The 16,709-nt window shown below is 32.7% G+C and overlaps 1 protein-coding gene across 1 annotated transcript; it reads left to right on the forward strand.

Annotated features, from left to right (window-relative positions):
* The first annotated feature begins 9,072 nt into the window (after positions 1 to 9,072).
* Positions 9,073 to 11,898, forward strand: LOC105958230 (universal stress protein A-like protein). The gene is made up of 4 exons (XM_012982229.2): positions 9,073 to 9,340; positions 9,452 to 9,561; positions 9,663 to 9,781; positions 11,586 to 11,898. Exons 1-4 carry the CDS (start codon positions 9,163 to 9,165, stop codon positions 11,680 to 11,682), a joined length of 504 nt encoding a protein of 167 aa, XP_012837683.2. The 5' UTR covers positions 9,073 to 9,162; the 3' UTR covers positions 11,683 to 11,898.
* Positions 11,899 to 16,709: the final 4,811 nt, after the last annotated feature.

The following is a 16,709-nucleotide window of genomic DNA, read 5'->3' on the forward strand; positions in this document are numbered from 1 at the left end:
CGGTGTTGTGACATCGGCATACTTGAGTGGGTGCTCATACTAGATGAGTTCACTGAACTCCCTCGCCCTAGAAATCTATAAGTGGTTCTCATTCATCGAGTAACAGGTTTCTAAGATATAGTTGTACACCATTAGTCCTTAAGACCCAGACATCACCGTGACTTCACTAGAGGACCAATTGTATCGTGACCTGTCCCTGAGTCCCACAGCGGACCACTCCAAGGGCCAACGTTCGTGCAATCCGAAGTCTAGTGTGAAGTCTGTGCATTGTAGTAGGGGATTCGAGTGCTTGAGTAGTCATGGATGTCCTGTGTGTTCTAACGGTTTATAATCCAAGGAATCTCTGGCCAGAGTTGATAGTGGGGTGATTAGAGAAATGTGTTTCCCTAAGTCACACACGAACGGATTTATAATACCTAGAACGTTCGCACGGTTATTGAACTTTATAAGAGGTCTCGGTGAACCAATGCCTCTAGTTCAATCGGGACATGTGCTGCGAAGGGATCGTACTGTACGCTAACTATATCATAAGGTTCTTGCAGGCACTTCACTTGTATCTAGGGAATCATGATGCGTAGTTGCTAGACGCCAATCTTGATTCGTTGGGCACCGATTTGATCGGCGATTAAGTAAAATGAGTTTTACTCTAATCGGGACTCTTGGGAGGAGTTCGTATAAGAACAATGTGTTGTTCGAATCACAAAGAGTTGTGAGCCCACGGCTAGCATACACCTGAACCATTGAGGGTCACACTTCTCGTGTAATACGGATCCTTGATAACAATGAGCATAGGTTAATATGTTAATCTTTGCAAAGTTGGAGGTCAATATGATTGAGTCCAAGATTCGTGATTGTGGATTACGAGTCGGAATGAACGTAGAGAAAGAGACATGCGGAAATTAGTGAACTTTCTAAATTGGGAAGTTTCCCGATTTAGCAGGTCCACTGAAGTGGAAGTTTCCACTTTTGGAAATTGGAAATTTCGAAGAGGCACTCGTATCGACGAGGACTTTAAGCTCGTCACAAATATAATTTTGTTATAATTTTGTGGACGATCGTTTACTAGAAACGAGGCCGACGAGGGAATGGGCTTAATGCATCAGTGGGTCAAGCCCAATGACTTAAACCCACAAGGGTTGAGAACCCTAGTATAAATAGACCTCAAACAAGAGTTTGAGATCAGATTTTTTACTCCAAAAACCCTAGCCGTCCAGCCCTAGCCGCCCAAGCCTCTCGGCTGCCGCTGCCCCGCCGCACCGGCGCCGTTCGCCGCCGAAAGCCCGCCGGTTTTCTCTTCTCTTTCTCTCGTATTTCCCTTGTTATCTAACCCCTTTGTATCTAGTGCTACAGTAGGGGGAGATCGGTTTATTCGAGGTGAAACCTGATTGGAGAGGAGCTGCAGCCCCGAAGGCATCGTTGCACCGACGCTGCACCGCCCCACGCGCCGCTGCTTCGCCCACGCGACGCCGCTGACTCGCACGCGCCGCCGTCGCCTCACCGTCGGATCAGCTGCCGTTTGGTGGTATTCCTGCAGCCCTTAGGAGTGGTATAACGCAGCTTGTACGGGTTTGAGTTCGGATTTCGATTCGTCGAAATCTCACGCTACAAGAGGTAATTAAATCGGAACTTTCGTAAATTTGATTCGAATATGTTTGTATGAACTATAATTTACGAGCATGAGTAATATGTGATTACGTGTTTCGATTTTGCAATATGATGAACAAGCATGTTTTATATTTTTCGGTTTTACATGTTTTGATAAAAATCGATAATTACCATGTGTATGGCGGAAGCGTTAAGGTACGTTTACTATGTGATTAGTTTATGCATGTAAACGAAACTAGTTCGATCTAAAAAATTTAAATTCCGCTGCGTATACATGCACGATCCCAAACATACCGTGCTTCTCTTCTCTTTTCGTGGGGCTTCCTCCAATTGTCTCTCGTTTCTTAAACTTACAGCATTGCATTGCTCGATATTGCTCTTTCGAGGATCTTCCATATTCGACGGCAGTGCTCCCGACGGCTTCGCGTTTAGCTGGGTTGCAAATCGACCCATATGTGTTTCCAAATTTCGAATGGAAGCTTGAGTTGATTTCATGAATTGTGCTAAGATATTTGAGAGATCTCCTTCTTGAGTGGAGCTTGATGTGGATTTTGGAATCCGGGAGCTGGTCGAGAATAACTAGGAGGTTGACCTTGAGGTGGTGTTTGTCTTTGTCCTTGCTAATTTCCTCCCCACCCAAAGTTGGGGTGATCTTTTCATCCCGGATTTAATGTGTTGGAGTACGGGTTCCTCTGTTGTCGGTTGGTGTCATTCACATAATTTTGAGACTCCGTTTCTTCTAAGCACTGGTCGGGACTTTGGACTGCATGGACTTGCTGAGTCTGCAGCGCTGCTACTTGTTTTGATAGCTTTTCTAACTAGGCAGTGATTGCAGTGATTGCGATTATTTTCTTCTCCCATTGTTGCGGGGACGTTTTGAGCTAACCGTTGATTTCTCCTGGCGTGCCTAAATGTTCTCTCAATTTCGGGATCAAAAGGTAGCAAGTTCGTGTCGTATCCTCTTCGCATAAAAAGTACCTAAAACAAAAATAATAAAAATAAAATAAGCAAATAAAATAATTAAATAAAATAAATAAAACGGCTGAAGTAAGAAAAATTGCTCAAATTTAATATTAGAATAAATAGATAATTTAGCCGTATTCCCGGGCAACGGCGCCAAAAACTTGTTGGGCTAAATACCTAACATGCAAGTGCACATATCGCAAACAAGTACTAAAAGTGGACTCGTGAGAGTCGGATGTCGATCCCACAGGAAATACTCAAATTATCTAATCCTAAGTACCGAATTCTAACAACTATGATTTTTATCCAGCCTACGCAATCTTGTCAAATTGAATTAACTAAATAAATAAACTAATTATGAAAGCAAATAAACAAGAAAGAATATCAATATAAAAACAGATCTAGGATTTTATCTTCCCCCTATGCGATAATTCATCACCCAATTAAACCTTTATCATGCAAGTTACTATTCCCAATTAGGGGTGTAAACGAGCCGAGCTCGAGCCGAGCTCGCTTCTTTTGGCTGGCTCGAGCTCGAGCTCGAGTATATTTTGTCGAGCTCGAGCTCGAGCTCGAGCTCGCGAGCTCCTCTTTTTTTGGCTCGAGCTCGAGCTCGTGTCAGTTGTGTCGAGCTCGAGCTCGAGCTCGAGCTCGAGCCCATTGTCTTTTTTTTTTTTTTTTTTTTAAATATTTTTTTAATTATTATTTTATTATTAAAAATTATTTAAAAAAATAAAAAATAAAAACTAAATTGTAATTATATATATTTTTAATATTTGTATTTATTTCTATAATATTTTACATTATTATGCATTATTTAAATAAAAATAACATATAAAAAATAAAAAAAAATAATAATAAATCCGGCTCGCGAGCCGGCTCGCGAGCTCATGAACAACTGAAAACCGGCTCGAGCTCGGCTCATCAGAAAGCTCGAGCTCGCGAGCTCGAGCTCGAGCTCGAAAATCTCGAGTTCGAGTTCGAGCTTTTTACGAGCCGGCTCTTCGAGCTCACGAGTCGGCTCGGCTCGTTTACACCCCTATTCCCAATTATAAACCCGAGACACTCAATTACTCATAACCCGCTGTCGCGTGTATTATGAGTCTATTATTCATAAACGATTCACTATATGTTATGCAAACCAATGATGAATAAAGCATTAAATAACAAGTCTCGTAAACCGCTACCTAAAGTATTATCTGTATATCTACGATAACACATGTGTTGAGTGTAGATTTTACACTCAATATGTTTACTTTACGTGGATCTTTTGTTTAGATTTAATTATATTTGTGCTTTAATTGAATGATTTTGTGTTTTATAGGTGAAAAACGAGAATTAGGTGTCCATGAAGGAAAAAGATCAAAAAGAAAGGAAAAAGTTGCAAATAAGGAAATAAATCAAATTGGGAGAAAGAATCTCGAGCTCGAGCTTTCTGACGAGCCGAGATCGATCCGATTTTTAGTTGTTCATGAACTTGCGAGCCTAATTTATTATTATTTTTTTATTTTTTATATGTTATTTTTATTTAAATAATGTTTAATAATATAAAATATTATATAAATAAATACAAATATTAAAAATATATATAAGTACAATTTAGTTTTTATTTTTTATTTTTTTTAAATAATTTTTAACAATAAAATAATAATTAAAAAAAAATTGAAAAAAAAAAAGAGTTTGGGCTCGAGCTCGAGCTCGACAAAATTGACACGTGCTCGAGCTCGAGCCAAAAAAAAAGGAACTCGACGAGCTCGAGCTCGACAAAATAGACTCGAGCTCGAGCTCGAGCCAGCCAAAAGAGGCGAGCTCGGCTCGTTCACACCCCTAGTTTAGATGTAGAAATTTTGTGTGTTATTGTATGTTTTCCTATCATGTGTGTGTAAGGGCATTCCCAATGGAGGCTCCATACTCTATAGGACTCTAAATTATAGAACTTTTGCAACAAAAAAAAAAAAAAAAAAAAAAAACCAACAAGAATTCTAGTGGGTAAACAAATTTAGAGACTTTGACAAAATCCCTAAATATTTTTCTAAATATGTGATTTCATTTGGATACACTCTATTTGATGGGTTCCACATCAAAGGATGTATAATAGTAAATAAAAGATTGTATAGACTTTTTATTTATTTCCCATCAATAAATTTCGAATCGAATTTTAATATAGACTTTTTTATTTCTTGTTCTTCTTTCCTTCTGACTTTTTAAGGGGTGCTTAATTTATATTTAAAATTATATTATATTTATATAGTTTTCAAGAAAAGATTATATTTATTCTTTTTCATTATATTTGAACATATATTTGTGTTAATATTTTGTCCTTTCATTTGTTTGAATTAATTTTTATAGCAGTGTAGATAAAAGAATTAATGGCAGGGATCATTTGATATATATATATATATATATATATATATATATATATATATATATATATATATATATTAAAAATTATATTTGACATATATCATATCTTTTCAGTTTTTTTTATTTTTATTTTTATAAAAATGTGTATTAAAAATAATTATGACTGTTGGAATATAAATTAATTATCTAAAACCTCATAGATGAATAAAATTTAAACCTTAATCATATAACTATATAAAAAAATTCGTAAAATAAGTTTAGAGACTCAAAATTATAGAGTACTCCTTCATTGTAGAACTTTTTTTTAGAGACTCGAAAATTCTACCGGGTCTCTGTATGGATCTTCAAAACAAAAGTTGGAGACCCGATTTACTTATTCCATTAGAGATGCCGTAAGTATTTATGTACATGTTTGCATTGGTAGCCGTATGGAAAAAAGCTTAGTTGTTTGTTAGGTTCCATTTGCACTCATTCAAATTGTTTTACAAAGCTCATAAAACAATTAACATTTTTTGTGTTCTGTAATTTTTAAATTTCATTTTGTATCTTAATTTAAAATCAATGCGAATATACTCAAATCAATGAGATGATGGTATGTTTGTCAAGAATAACCACATAACAAATAAAAAGAAATTAAAAATAATTAGTCAATAAATGCTTAATTCTCAAGGCCGCCGACTTTTTTGGGGGTTTTTTTCTTTTTCTTTTTCTTTCTTCTTTAGGCCGCTGCTGGTCGGCGGTCAACGCCGATCTCCGGTAGCATTGACTTTTTTATTTTATTTTTTTTCTTCAATATCATTTTGCTCGTTTAAGCAGTAATATTGTTGTGGTTGACAGTAATATTAACTATATTATTGTTTAACACAGTAATATTAACTATACTACAGTTTAACAAAGTAATGTGAATATATTCCTCTCTAACACAATAATATTAACACAACAAAAATCAATATTATTGGGTTATAGAGTAATATTAATGTGTTGACTGTTCAACGAATACAACAATAATAAAAGGCCAAAAGAATTAATATTGATGTGGTTGACAATATTACTGTCATCCACAGTCATCTACAGTAATATTACTATAACGTCAGTAATATTACCGTCAACTACAGTAATATTAATGTGTTTACAGTAGGGGTGGTAAACGAGCCGAGCCGGCTCGTGAGCTCGACGAGCAGGCTCGTAAAAGTCTCGAACTCGGACTCGAGGTTTTCGAGCTCGAGCTCGAGCTCCCGAGCTCGAACTTTCTGATGAGCCGAGCTTGAGCCGATTTTTAGTTGTTCATGAGCTCGCGAGCCGGCTCGCGACCCTTATTTAATATTATTTTTTTATTTTTTTATTTTTATATGTTATTTTTATTTAAATAATGTATAATAATATAAAATATTATAGAAATAAATACAAATATTAAAAATATATATAATTACAATTTAGTTTTTATTTTGTATTTTTAAAAATAATTTTTAATAATAAAATCATAATTAAAAAAATATTTAAAAAAAAGAAAAAAAAAAGGGGGAGCTTGGGCTCGAGCTCGACAAAATTAACACGAGCTCGAGCTCGAGCCAAAAAAAAAAGGAACTCGATGAGCTCGAGCTCGAGCTCGAGCCAGCCAAAAGAGGCGAGCTCGGCTCGTTCACACCCCTAGTTTACAGCAATATTACAATAGTAGACAATAATATTATTATGTTAATCGGTCAACAAATAAAACAAAACAAAAATGCCAAAAAAAACATATTGATGTGGTTCATAATAATATTATTGTGTTTACAGTAATTTTACCGTTAACAACAATAATATAATTACGTTGATTTGTCAACAAGTCAACAAATCAAACAACAACAAAAAAAAGTTAAAAGAATAATAATGTTGTTGTGGTTGACAGTAATTGTACTGTCAACGACAACATAATTACTCTTATTAATGACAGTACAATTACGATCAACGTTCCGCGGCGGACATAAAAAAAATGGATAAAAAAAAACAAGAAAGAAAAAAAGTGAACATTGGAGACCCGCGGTCAACGCCGAAAACCAGCGGAGGAAAAAAAATTAAAAATTAAAAAATATCAACGCCAGAGACCTACGGCGGAATAAGCAGACAATATATATATATATATATATATATATATATATATATATATATATATATATATATATATATATATATATATATATATATATATATATATATATATATATCAACGTTGGAAATCAACGGCAAAACAAATCTGGAAAAAATTGGATTTTGTGGTTAAAATTGATTAAATTGAAGTTAAATTGGGGTTACAATTAGGATTTGGGTTTAAAGGATTGGGGGTAATTTTGTAATATACATTAATTTTTCTTTTACTTATTTATAATAAGGGATGGCTTATTGGCAAAAGAGATATAACCCCTAAACCTATAATAATAATAATGATGGTTGGTCAGAGACTTTTGTATAAAAACCCCTTTAAAATATGGGCGCTTTACAAATAAGTCTATCAATGGGTATTTATTTATAAAAGGGTCCAGACAAAAAACTAATTTACAAAAAAGTGCACATATTGTCCAGAGGTTTGTAAAAGACTAAATAGCTCCTTACATTTTAATATGCTCCAATTTCATCATATAATTTAATTGAACATCAATTTGACCCAAAATTTCACAAATTATTCAATTTTGACCCAAAACACAATTTTGAGTACAATTTCGTACGTCGCCACCATTGACCGCTGGTCTCAGGCGTTGACCTTTTCTTTTTCCTGATTTTTTCGCCGATCTCCGGCGTTGAATTTTTTTTTTTTTTTCTTCTTCCTGATTTTTCCACCGATTTTCGGCGTTGACGGCCGTCTCTGGCGTTGACTTTTTTGATTTTTTTGTTTTTTTTTTTGAATTTTTTTTTAACATCATTTTTCCCCCGTTTAAACATCAATATTGTTGTGATTGGCAATAATATTAACTGTATTGATGTTAAACACAGTAATATTAACTAGACTACAGTTTAACACAGTAATATTGCTATATCATTTTCTAGCACAGTAATACTAACACGACAAAAGTCATTATTATTGTGAAATAGACTAATATTAATATGTTGACCGTTCAACAAAGGTAAACATAATAAAACGTCAAAAGAATTAATACTGATATAGTTGACAGTAATATTACTGTAACAACAATAATATTACCGTCAACCACAGTAATATTATTGTGTTTACAGCAATATTATAACGTTACTTCGTCAACAACTCAAACAAAATAAAAAACCCAAAAAGAAATAATAATGTTGATGTGATTGACAGTAATATTATTATGTTTACAGTTATTTTACTTTCAACGACAGTAATATAATTATGTTGACTTGTCAACCAATCAAACAAATTAAAAAAAACACACAAAAAAATAATAATACGCTCGTTGACTCTAATTGTACTGTCAACGACAGTACAATTACATAAATGTACTGTAAATGATAGTACAATTACGTTAATATACTGTCAGTGACAATATAATTACGTTAATGTACTGCTAGTGACAGTATAATTATTGTTAATGACAGTACAATTACGGTCAACGTTTAGTGGCGGGGTAAAAAAACGGATAAAAATTGTAGGAAAAAAATAAAAAATAAATTCACTAAAAAAAATCAACGCCGGAAACCGGCAGCGGAAAAAACAGCCCAGAAAAAAAATCGAAAAATTAACTCCGAAAACCAATGGCAAAAATATAATTTCAGGAAAAAAAAATTAAAAAAAAAAGTCAAAATTGATTTTTTTTGGGTCAAAATTGATTAAATTAGAATTACAATTAAAAAATGGATGTAAAGGGTTTGGGCTAATTTTGTCATATACATTAATTTTTGCTTTATTTATAATAAACATTAAAAGAATGGACTTATTGACGAAAAAGATGTAGATCCTAAACCTATAATAATAAAGATAGTTGATCAGGGACTTATACACAACTCCTTTAAAATAATAAATAAAAAAGCCGAAAATCTAGAATCACTAAGATCTGAAAATACCGTTAAAGCCCACATATTTAATTGCAAAACCACCAAACAAAACATCAGCTACAAAAACCATCAGCTGAATCTCTCTCTTATATAATAAGTTAATATATATATATATATATATATATATATATATATATATATATATATATGATTGAATTCCACAAAGCAGTAGTATCATCAATTCATATATCATTGAGTTAGTATTATACAACATAGTAAAGAAATAAAATGGCAGCAAAAGGACGCAAGATTTTGGTTGCAGTCGATGAAGGCGAGGAGAGCACCTACGCACTGTCGTGGTGTCTCAAGAATCTTGTCTCCGACAACCATCAAAATTACAAAGATACCCTCATCCTCCTCTTCGCCAAAACGCATCCACTTATCTACCCAGTCGTGGATACAACAGGTTGTTTGTTTAATACAATGGGCATTTTTGGAAGATCAAATTTTCAATGGTTGCTTTAGTAATTAATTTGTATATCTAATATCTGTAGACTGTAATATGTGTCATGATCAGGATACGCAACTTCCCCGAGTATAATTGCTATCATGGAAAAGTACGCAAACGAGTTGGCGGAAAAAGTCATGGCCGATGCCACACAAATTTGCAAAGATTTCAATGACCAGGTGTCATTAATTATTTATTATTATTTTTTTTTTTTATATGTAAATTTGTTGGCGAGTGAGGGTTAGAATGGTCTTTTGAGATATTTATCGTGTGTGCTCAGATTACGGTGGAGACGATGGTGGAGCACGGTGATCCAAGGGATGTGATTTGTGACGTGGCTGAGAGGTTCAAGGTTGACTTTCTGGTCGTCGGAAGTCATGGCTATGGTATCATTAAGAGGTGCCCCTTTCTCTCCCTTTATTTTTTTGCCACTTTCAAATTATTTGTTCTCGAAATTTTTGATATATGGATAAATTTAATATATGTCTATATATGTTTATCTACCAATTTAATTATGGAAAATATCATACATATAAAATAAAAGGCATAAGATGTGGTACAAGTACAAACATACTCGGTATAAGGAGTCTAAAATGTTCAAACACTCTAAACATGGGTGTCCGTCGGAATGGGTTTGAATTATAATCCCTATATTTGAGTCATTAAATTAGTTTATCGGAATGTTAATTAATAGTTAGATTAACCGTTAGATTAGATGATGAAGCGCTCAATAACTACTAAGGCCATGTTTGATTACCACTGAATGTCCTCTGAATGAGCAATTTCCTCTTATTCGGTAAGCATGACCTCATTCAGTGTGTTTGGATTGAATCTCTGAACTGAATATTTTACCTCTGATTGATTCAGCCAAAAATCATTCACTTATTCGGTAAGATGTGTATCTGAATAAGTTTTGAAAACATAAATTGTTGAGGCCAATAATAAATTATTATTTTAACAAAAATAATGTGTACTGAATCGGACAGTGTGTTTGAGTTATTATTATTATTATATTTGTTGTTCCTGCTATTGCCATTGTATTTGATATGATAGCACTTATATATATATATATATATATATATATATATATATATATATATATATATATATATATATATATATATATATATATATATATATATATATATATATATATATATATATATATTTAATATTTGACTTTTAATTTTAATCTACAATTTTATTTTTTGTCATAATATATTCTTTATGAAATATTATAAATTTAAAATTTACTTATATATATACTATTCAAATTTAATTAATAAATATAATTTCATCATTACACAAGTTTATAACAAGAAAATAATATTATTCAATCATTATTGATATTCAATTATCAAACGGACTTAATTGTTCAGTATTCAGCATTCAGACACAACTCTTATTGATTCAGATACTTATTCAGCATTCAGCATTCAGTGCTTAATCCTGTCAAACGGAGCCTAAATCTAATTACGGAGTTGAATTCCCAATTGATAGATGTTGAATATATTTTCACTATCATAAAAGATAAAACAGCTGCAGATATATGATTTATGATAAATTTTAACTAACAATGTCGCTGAAACTATAATAACATGTTATTCTATCAACTTTTAAAAAAATATTCAAAAGATATTCAAAATTTTGGAAAAACTTTATTTTAATAATTCTAACATTAAAATTAAGAGTTTTTTTTACTAAATTTCAACAAGTAAATATATAAAGAAGAATAGGAAGAATTATAAAATAAAATAAAAAGTACGTAGAGATATGTAAATTTGAATTTTGATTTCTTTGAGTTTCGACTTTTTTATATATTATTTTAACATTTAAAAATAAGAATTGTAATTAAATATTTATAATAAATTTTTATTGTTAGAAATTCAGATGGTTAGACAATATCAAACAACGAGCTTTTGAGTAAAGTGAAATCCACCTAACCACCAATTTATACATGAGTCAGATAAAAATATCGGCTTATATGTGTTGGTTAATTGTTATCGGCCATGGGTCAAAAGTGTGTTGGTAGGCTGATAAGACCGACACATGCCCAACCCTAATCTATTTAAAACTAGTTCTATTTAAAAGTAGTTCATGTGTCCAATATTTTCTTACATAATATAACTAGTTTTCCTTTTCTTTTGGTTGTGTTTTTTTTTTCTTTTTAATATTTTTTAATATTTGTGTTTGTTTATGATAGGGCGTTTCTTGGTAGTGTGAGTAGTCACTGCGCGCAGAACGTGAAGTGTCCAGTTTTGATAGTGAAGAAGCCAAACTCAGATAATGCAGATCACTAATTTCAAATGCTTCTTCATTCATTTTTATGGTTTTATGGTTTTGCAAGTTTTGCAAGTTAAACATTTGTGGAATTGCTCTTTGTTTTTTTATTCACTTTTGCGAATTCATGAAGGGTTCTTTCGTTTTTTCATTTTTTCATTTTTTTCTTCTCTTATGGATTTGAGCCTGTTGGCAAGATGTAATTTTCATTTGACAAAGTTTGTTTTTTTTCTCAATTTAGAGCGTGTTTCGCTAAATTTATAAATACAAACTCTTCAAAATAGCGTATAAATTGTTCAATAGATTATAAACTCCTAAACTTTGTTTGGTAAATTTTTAAAATTTAAATTATTAAGAAGCTTATAAGTTGTTTATAGAAAATCTATACCTTACAAATCATCTCATGTAATAAATATTACCAAAAATTACCCCTCATAATGCAATTTTTTTAGCACAAACCCCTTAAAAACTAAATAATTATCACAAGTTTCTAAGTGAAAGTAAATAACTAAATAACAAAGTGTGCTTGTGTACTTAATGGAAGATTAGCCATAATAAACTAAATAACTGAACTTAGTTTATTGTTTTGTATCCCTTATAACTTCTCGTATCGATGCGAAAATATTATGTTATCATGACATATTATCTTTTAGGGAGTTTTTTTATTGGATCTTTCATAGTTCAATAATACAACAGGTATTGGTATCAACATTGGTATCAGTATTGGTAGTGGCGTATACATCATATCTCTTTTACACTATTTATAAGTTTTATTGTTGTTTGAGTAATGTGCATCACTAATTGAACGCCATTAGTGATAAACTTGCCGGTTATTTGAATATGTATTGTGTTACTTCTTTGCTACCGTGTTTGTTGTTACCTTAGTTATTTTGCAGAAGATTTACATGGTGTAGTAGATTGCAATCCAAGAAATAGAGTTATACCATATGTTTTAAATGATTTCACTTAATCTTGATATCGTGTTTTGCGCACTTCGTGTTTTCTTATTTGTAATCTTTAACTTAATTTCATACGTTACAATTCTAAATTAAGAGATAAAGTTTATGTTTTTTATTTCCTTCCATTTTGTTTTATTTGAATTGATATTGTTATAAGAGATAGTTGTTTACATAAGTTTATTTTTCTCATTTTGAAACTCACCTCTGTGCAACTCACGGGTGAAGTACTAGTATTATTTAAACAAAAAAAATAAACAAAAATCAAAAATCAAAAACCCGGTTGAACCGATTCGACCCTATCGAACCGTGACCCAAATGGTCATCCAGTTTTATGACCGATCCGATTCTGATAACATTGTCTATACCCTACAAATCATCTCATGTAATAAATTTTACCAAAAATTACCCCTCATAATGCAATTTTTTTAGCACAAACCCCCTTAAAAACTAAATAATTATCAGAAGTTTCTAAGAGAAACTAAATTACTAAATAACAAAGTGTGCTTGTGTACTTAATGGAAGATTACCCATAATTAACTAAATAATTGGAATTAGACCCCGTTTGGTTGGCAAGATAAGATTAAATAGTCTAATGAAACCCAATTTTTTTTATCGGAGCTTGCGACGTCCAACAAAAAAACCACACTAGAAGTCAAGATAAGCCAAGATAAGCCATGATTACATAATTTTGGCGGGTCGACCCGGCAATTTATTGGGATACCAAACATCAAATTAAGTCCAACTATATTTAGTTAATCTTAGCTTATCTTGGCAACCAAACGGGGCCTTATTAATTTATTGTTTTGATTCCCTTCTAACTTCTCGTATCGACCCGAAAATATTATGTTATCATGACATATTTTACCTTTTAGAGAGTTTTTTTATTGGATCTTTCATAGTTCAATAATACAACAGGACTTTCCCTAGATTATGTAATCTTATTTTGGCAACCAAACAAGACCTTAGTTGATGATTGTCGGTTCTAGAGGTTTTGATGCGCAAAGGTAAGTTTGTCTTGCCCATTGTTTAGCTCGTATCCATTATAATGACTCTCATGAAAATGTTAATTTCTCAAGCCAAAAATAAACCCATTTCTTCGATACGTATTACCGCGCTAAGACTATAAGCACACTTTGTTAAAGAGAGATGTATTTAATGGTCATGTTACCACACTAATACGACTAGTTCCTAACAGATTTATATCGAGTAAACTGCAAAAAATACACATGTGTTATCTTGAAATGGTGAAAACCCCCCTGTGTTAATTAAACTAGCAAAAACTCCCCTATAAAATTTAGTAATGGCATAAACCCCCCCTAGTGCACTCTCGTGTAACACACGCGCCGAATTTGCAGGTGGTAATGAATTTTTCAACCTAAAATGACAGAATTGCGCAACAAAAATGTATTAGTATGTATTTTAATGAATTTCTCATAAATTCTACACAAGCCCTAATTCCATTTTCCTACCACCAATTCCAACCCCAACGCCCCGTCCAGCCGCCTCCCACCACCGCAACACATTCTCCACCATGGGCTGCTCCGCCTTGTTGCTCTCCAAGCACCGCTGTGACCGCCGCCGCTTAAAGTACACACTCGAGCACAAGTGGCCAGACAACCGGAGGAGCTTCTGGAGATTGGTGGATCAAAATCAGTAAGGACCTCGGAGCAACTAATCTTCTTCTTCACGTTGATTTGGAAGCTCCTCTTCGGCGACGACGGCAGCGGCGGCGCGAATTCGAACCCAGGCTACAACCCCGATTACAAGCTGACATTCGAGCATTAATAGCTGAAAAATAGAATAATTTAATAACTTAAAAAATCCACAAGGGTATTACTGTATTTTCACAGCAGGTCAACACTCAAATGGGTTATGGGTTGAGTGTGCTACTTAAAAAATTTCATAGGGGGTTCTTGCTAGTTTAATTAACACAGGGGGTTTTTGCTAGTTTAAGATAACACAGGGATAGTTTTTGCAGTTTACTCGATTTATATCAGCAAGTTTGTTAAGGATATTCGGAGATACTGCACGACTATTTTCAACTGTGAAAAAGGAAGAAATATAACATTCGGATCAAAAGGACATCTTTACACTTTTTTAGTCCCGGAAGATGAATTTAATATAGAGTGACATTACATTGCAGATAAGAAACAATACAATTAAATAACTAATACTCTCCTTCAACTTATCTAAAGGAATCTAGGAGTTGAAGTGCGAAAGAAGTCAAGAAAAAAAAAAAAAAAAAACATTCTTCTTCTCTACTTGCCTTGGCCGAACATTATAGCTAAATAATTTTCATTCACCATATTTATTTGATTAAATTATATTTTCTTAATTAATTAGAATATTCAATAGGTTTAATCCGAAAATACAAAAGTCAGCCATTTGTATCGACAGTATAACACTACCAAGAAGAAAATAATCAACAGGACAACAACACCAACACCAGTTAAATCTAATACCCGAACTCAAACTTTCGTACCAATAGTAACACACACTTGCATGAGTAGCCGGATATTTTACCATGCCCGTATTAAATCCAATCCATATAAGACATAACGACTTGCACAAATTAGAGGGCGTTTAGCTTAGCTTCTAAGATGTTTTAGAGCTTATAAGCTCTTCTAAAGTGTTTGGTAATTTTTTTTAAAAAATTCTTTATTTTTTATTTTTTAAAATAAGCTGTTGGAGTAAGATCTTTTTAAAAAGTAACTCTACCCCACTTTTTTATTTAAGATCTTATAATGAGTAAAAATAGGAAATAAGTTCATTATCTAAACACTCTAAAGTCTAAACATTAATCCTAAAAATAAGATGTAACAGCTTATATATCAGCTCTTAAAACATCTTATCAGACGTAAGAGCTTATCAACTGTTTAAAATAAGCTTAGCTAAACACCCTCTTAAGCTTAAACTATTACTCAATAAAAATGACTTATGTTGTATTAGTATTATTGTGCCGGAGATTAATATAGCAATATTATTGTGTTAAACTGTAGTATATTTAATTTTACTGTATTTAACAATAATATAGTTAACATTACTGTCAACCACAACAATATTGTTGTTTGAACGAAGGGCAAAAAGAAGTTAAAGAAAACAAATTAAAAAAAACCAAGAAAAAAAAATATCGAAAAAGTCAATGCCGGAAACCGGCATCAACGGCGGCGATGGACGAAATTGTCCATAAAATTGTATTTTGGGCCAAAATTGAATAATCTGTGATATTTGGGGTCAAATTAAGGTTAAATTAAATCAAAGAATGTAATTGAAACATATTAAAATGTGATGGGCTATTTTAGTCTTTTACAAACCTCTAGACCATGTGTGGATTTTTTTGTAGAATAGTTTTTATCTGGACCTCTTTATGAATAAGTACCCATTAATGGGTTTATTTGTAAAGTGCTCTTTTTTTAAGTCTTAAAAGCTCTCCAACATCTTATGATTAAAAAAGAGAGATTTGTTTTTTAGAATCACCAAATGTTTTGAGACAGCTTATAGCTCTTAAACATTTTATAAACTTAGTCAAACGCCTTCTGAATATGCATTTCAAGAGGTCTTAGAAGGAGAAATTGAACAAAGATCTTACTTATAGGATTCATCAAATGTGATTTTAGATGTAGAATTTGTGTGTGGTACTATATGCATTGGGTACTCTTTTGGTTGGGCTTATAAGCCATGATTGGATCAATTGTACTTGGTAGTACAATATTTGGTTTGGGTGTTTTCCCAAACCTTGACAAATGGGTCCACCAGTTTTATCAGCCATTTGAATTATTAGTTGTCAAGCCAAAATTGGCTTGACAACTTATCCCATTCTTACTCCCACTCACTTACACCAACTGAAATGTCAAAAAAACCCTCACATCATACAATTATTACAAATTTATTACATATAAATACTTGATTTCACCACATTTCCCTTTTTGCAATCAAGAGGAAGATTTCCAGGTTTTTCCAGGTGAGGATTTCGTTTTCATCACCTACCAAATCGCAAAGAATCGTTAGCTAATTCACCAATTTCGACTTTAACCGATTCAATTTCTCCGCTACCCATTGTTTTTCGCAGATTGCAGCCAAGACGAAGA

The sequence above is a fragment of the Erythranthe guttata genome, chromosome 2, assembly GCF_056151865.1.
Source record: "Erythranthe guttata isolate IM_541 chromosome 2, IM_541, whole genome shotgun sequence".
Lineage (NCBI taxonomy): Eukaryota > Viridiplantae > Streptophyta > Magnoliopsida > Lamiales > Phrymaceae > Erythranthe > Erythranthe guttata.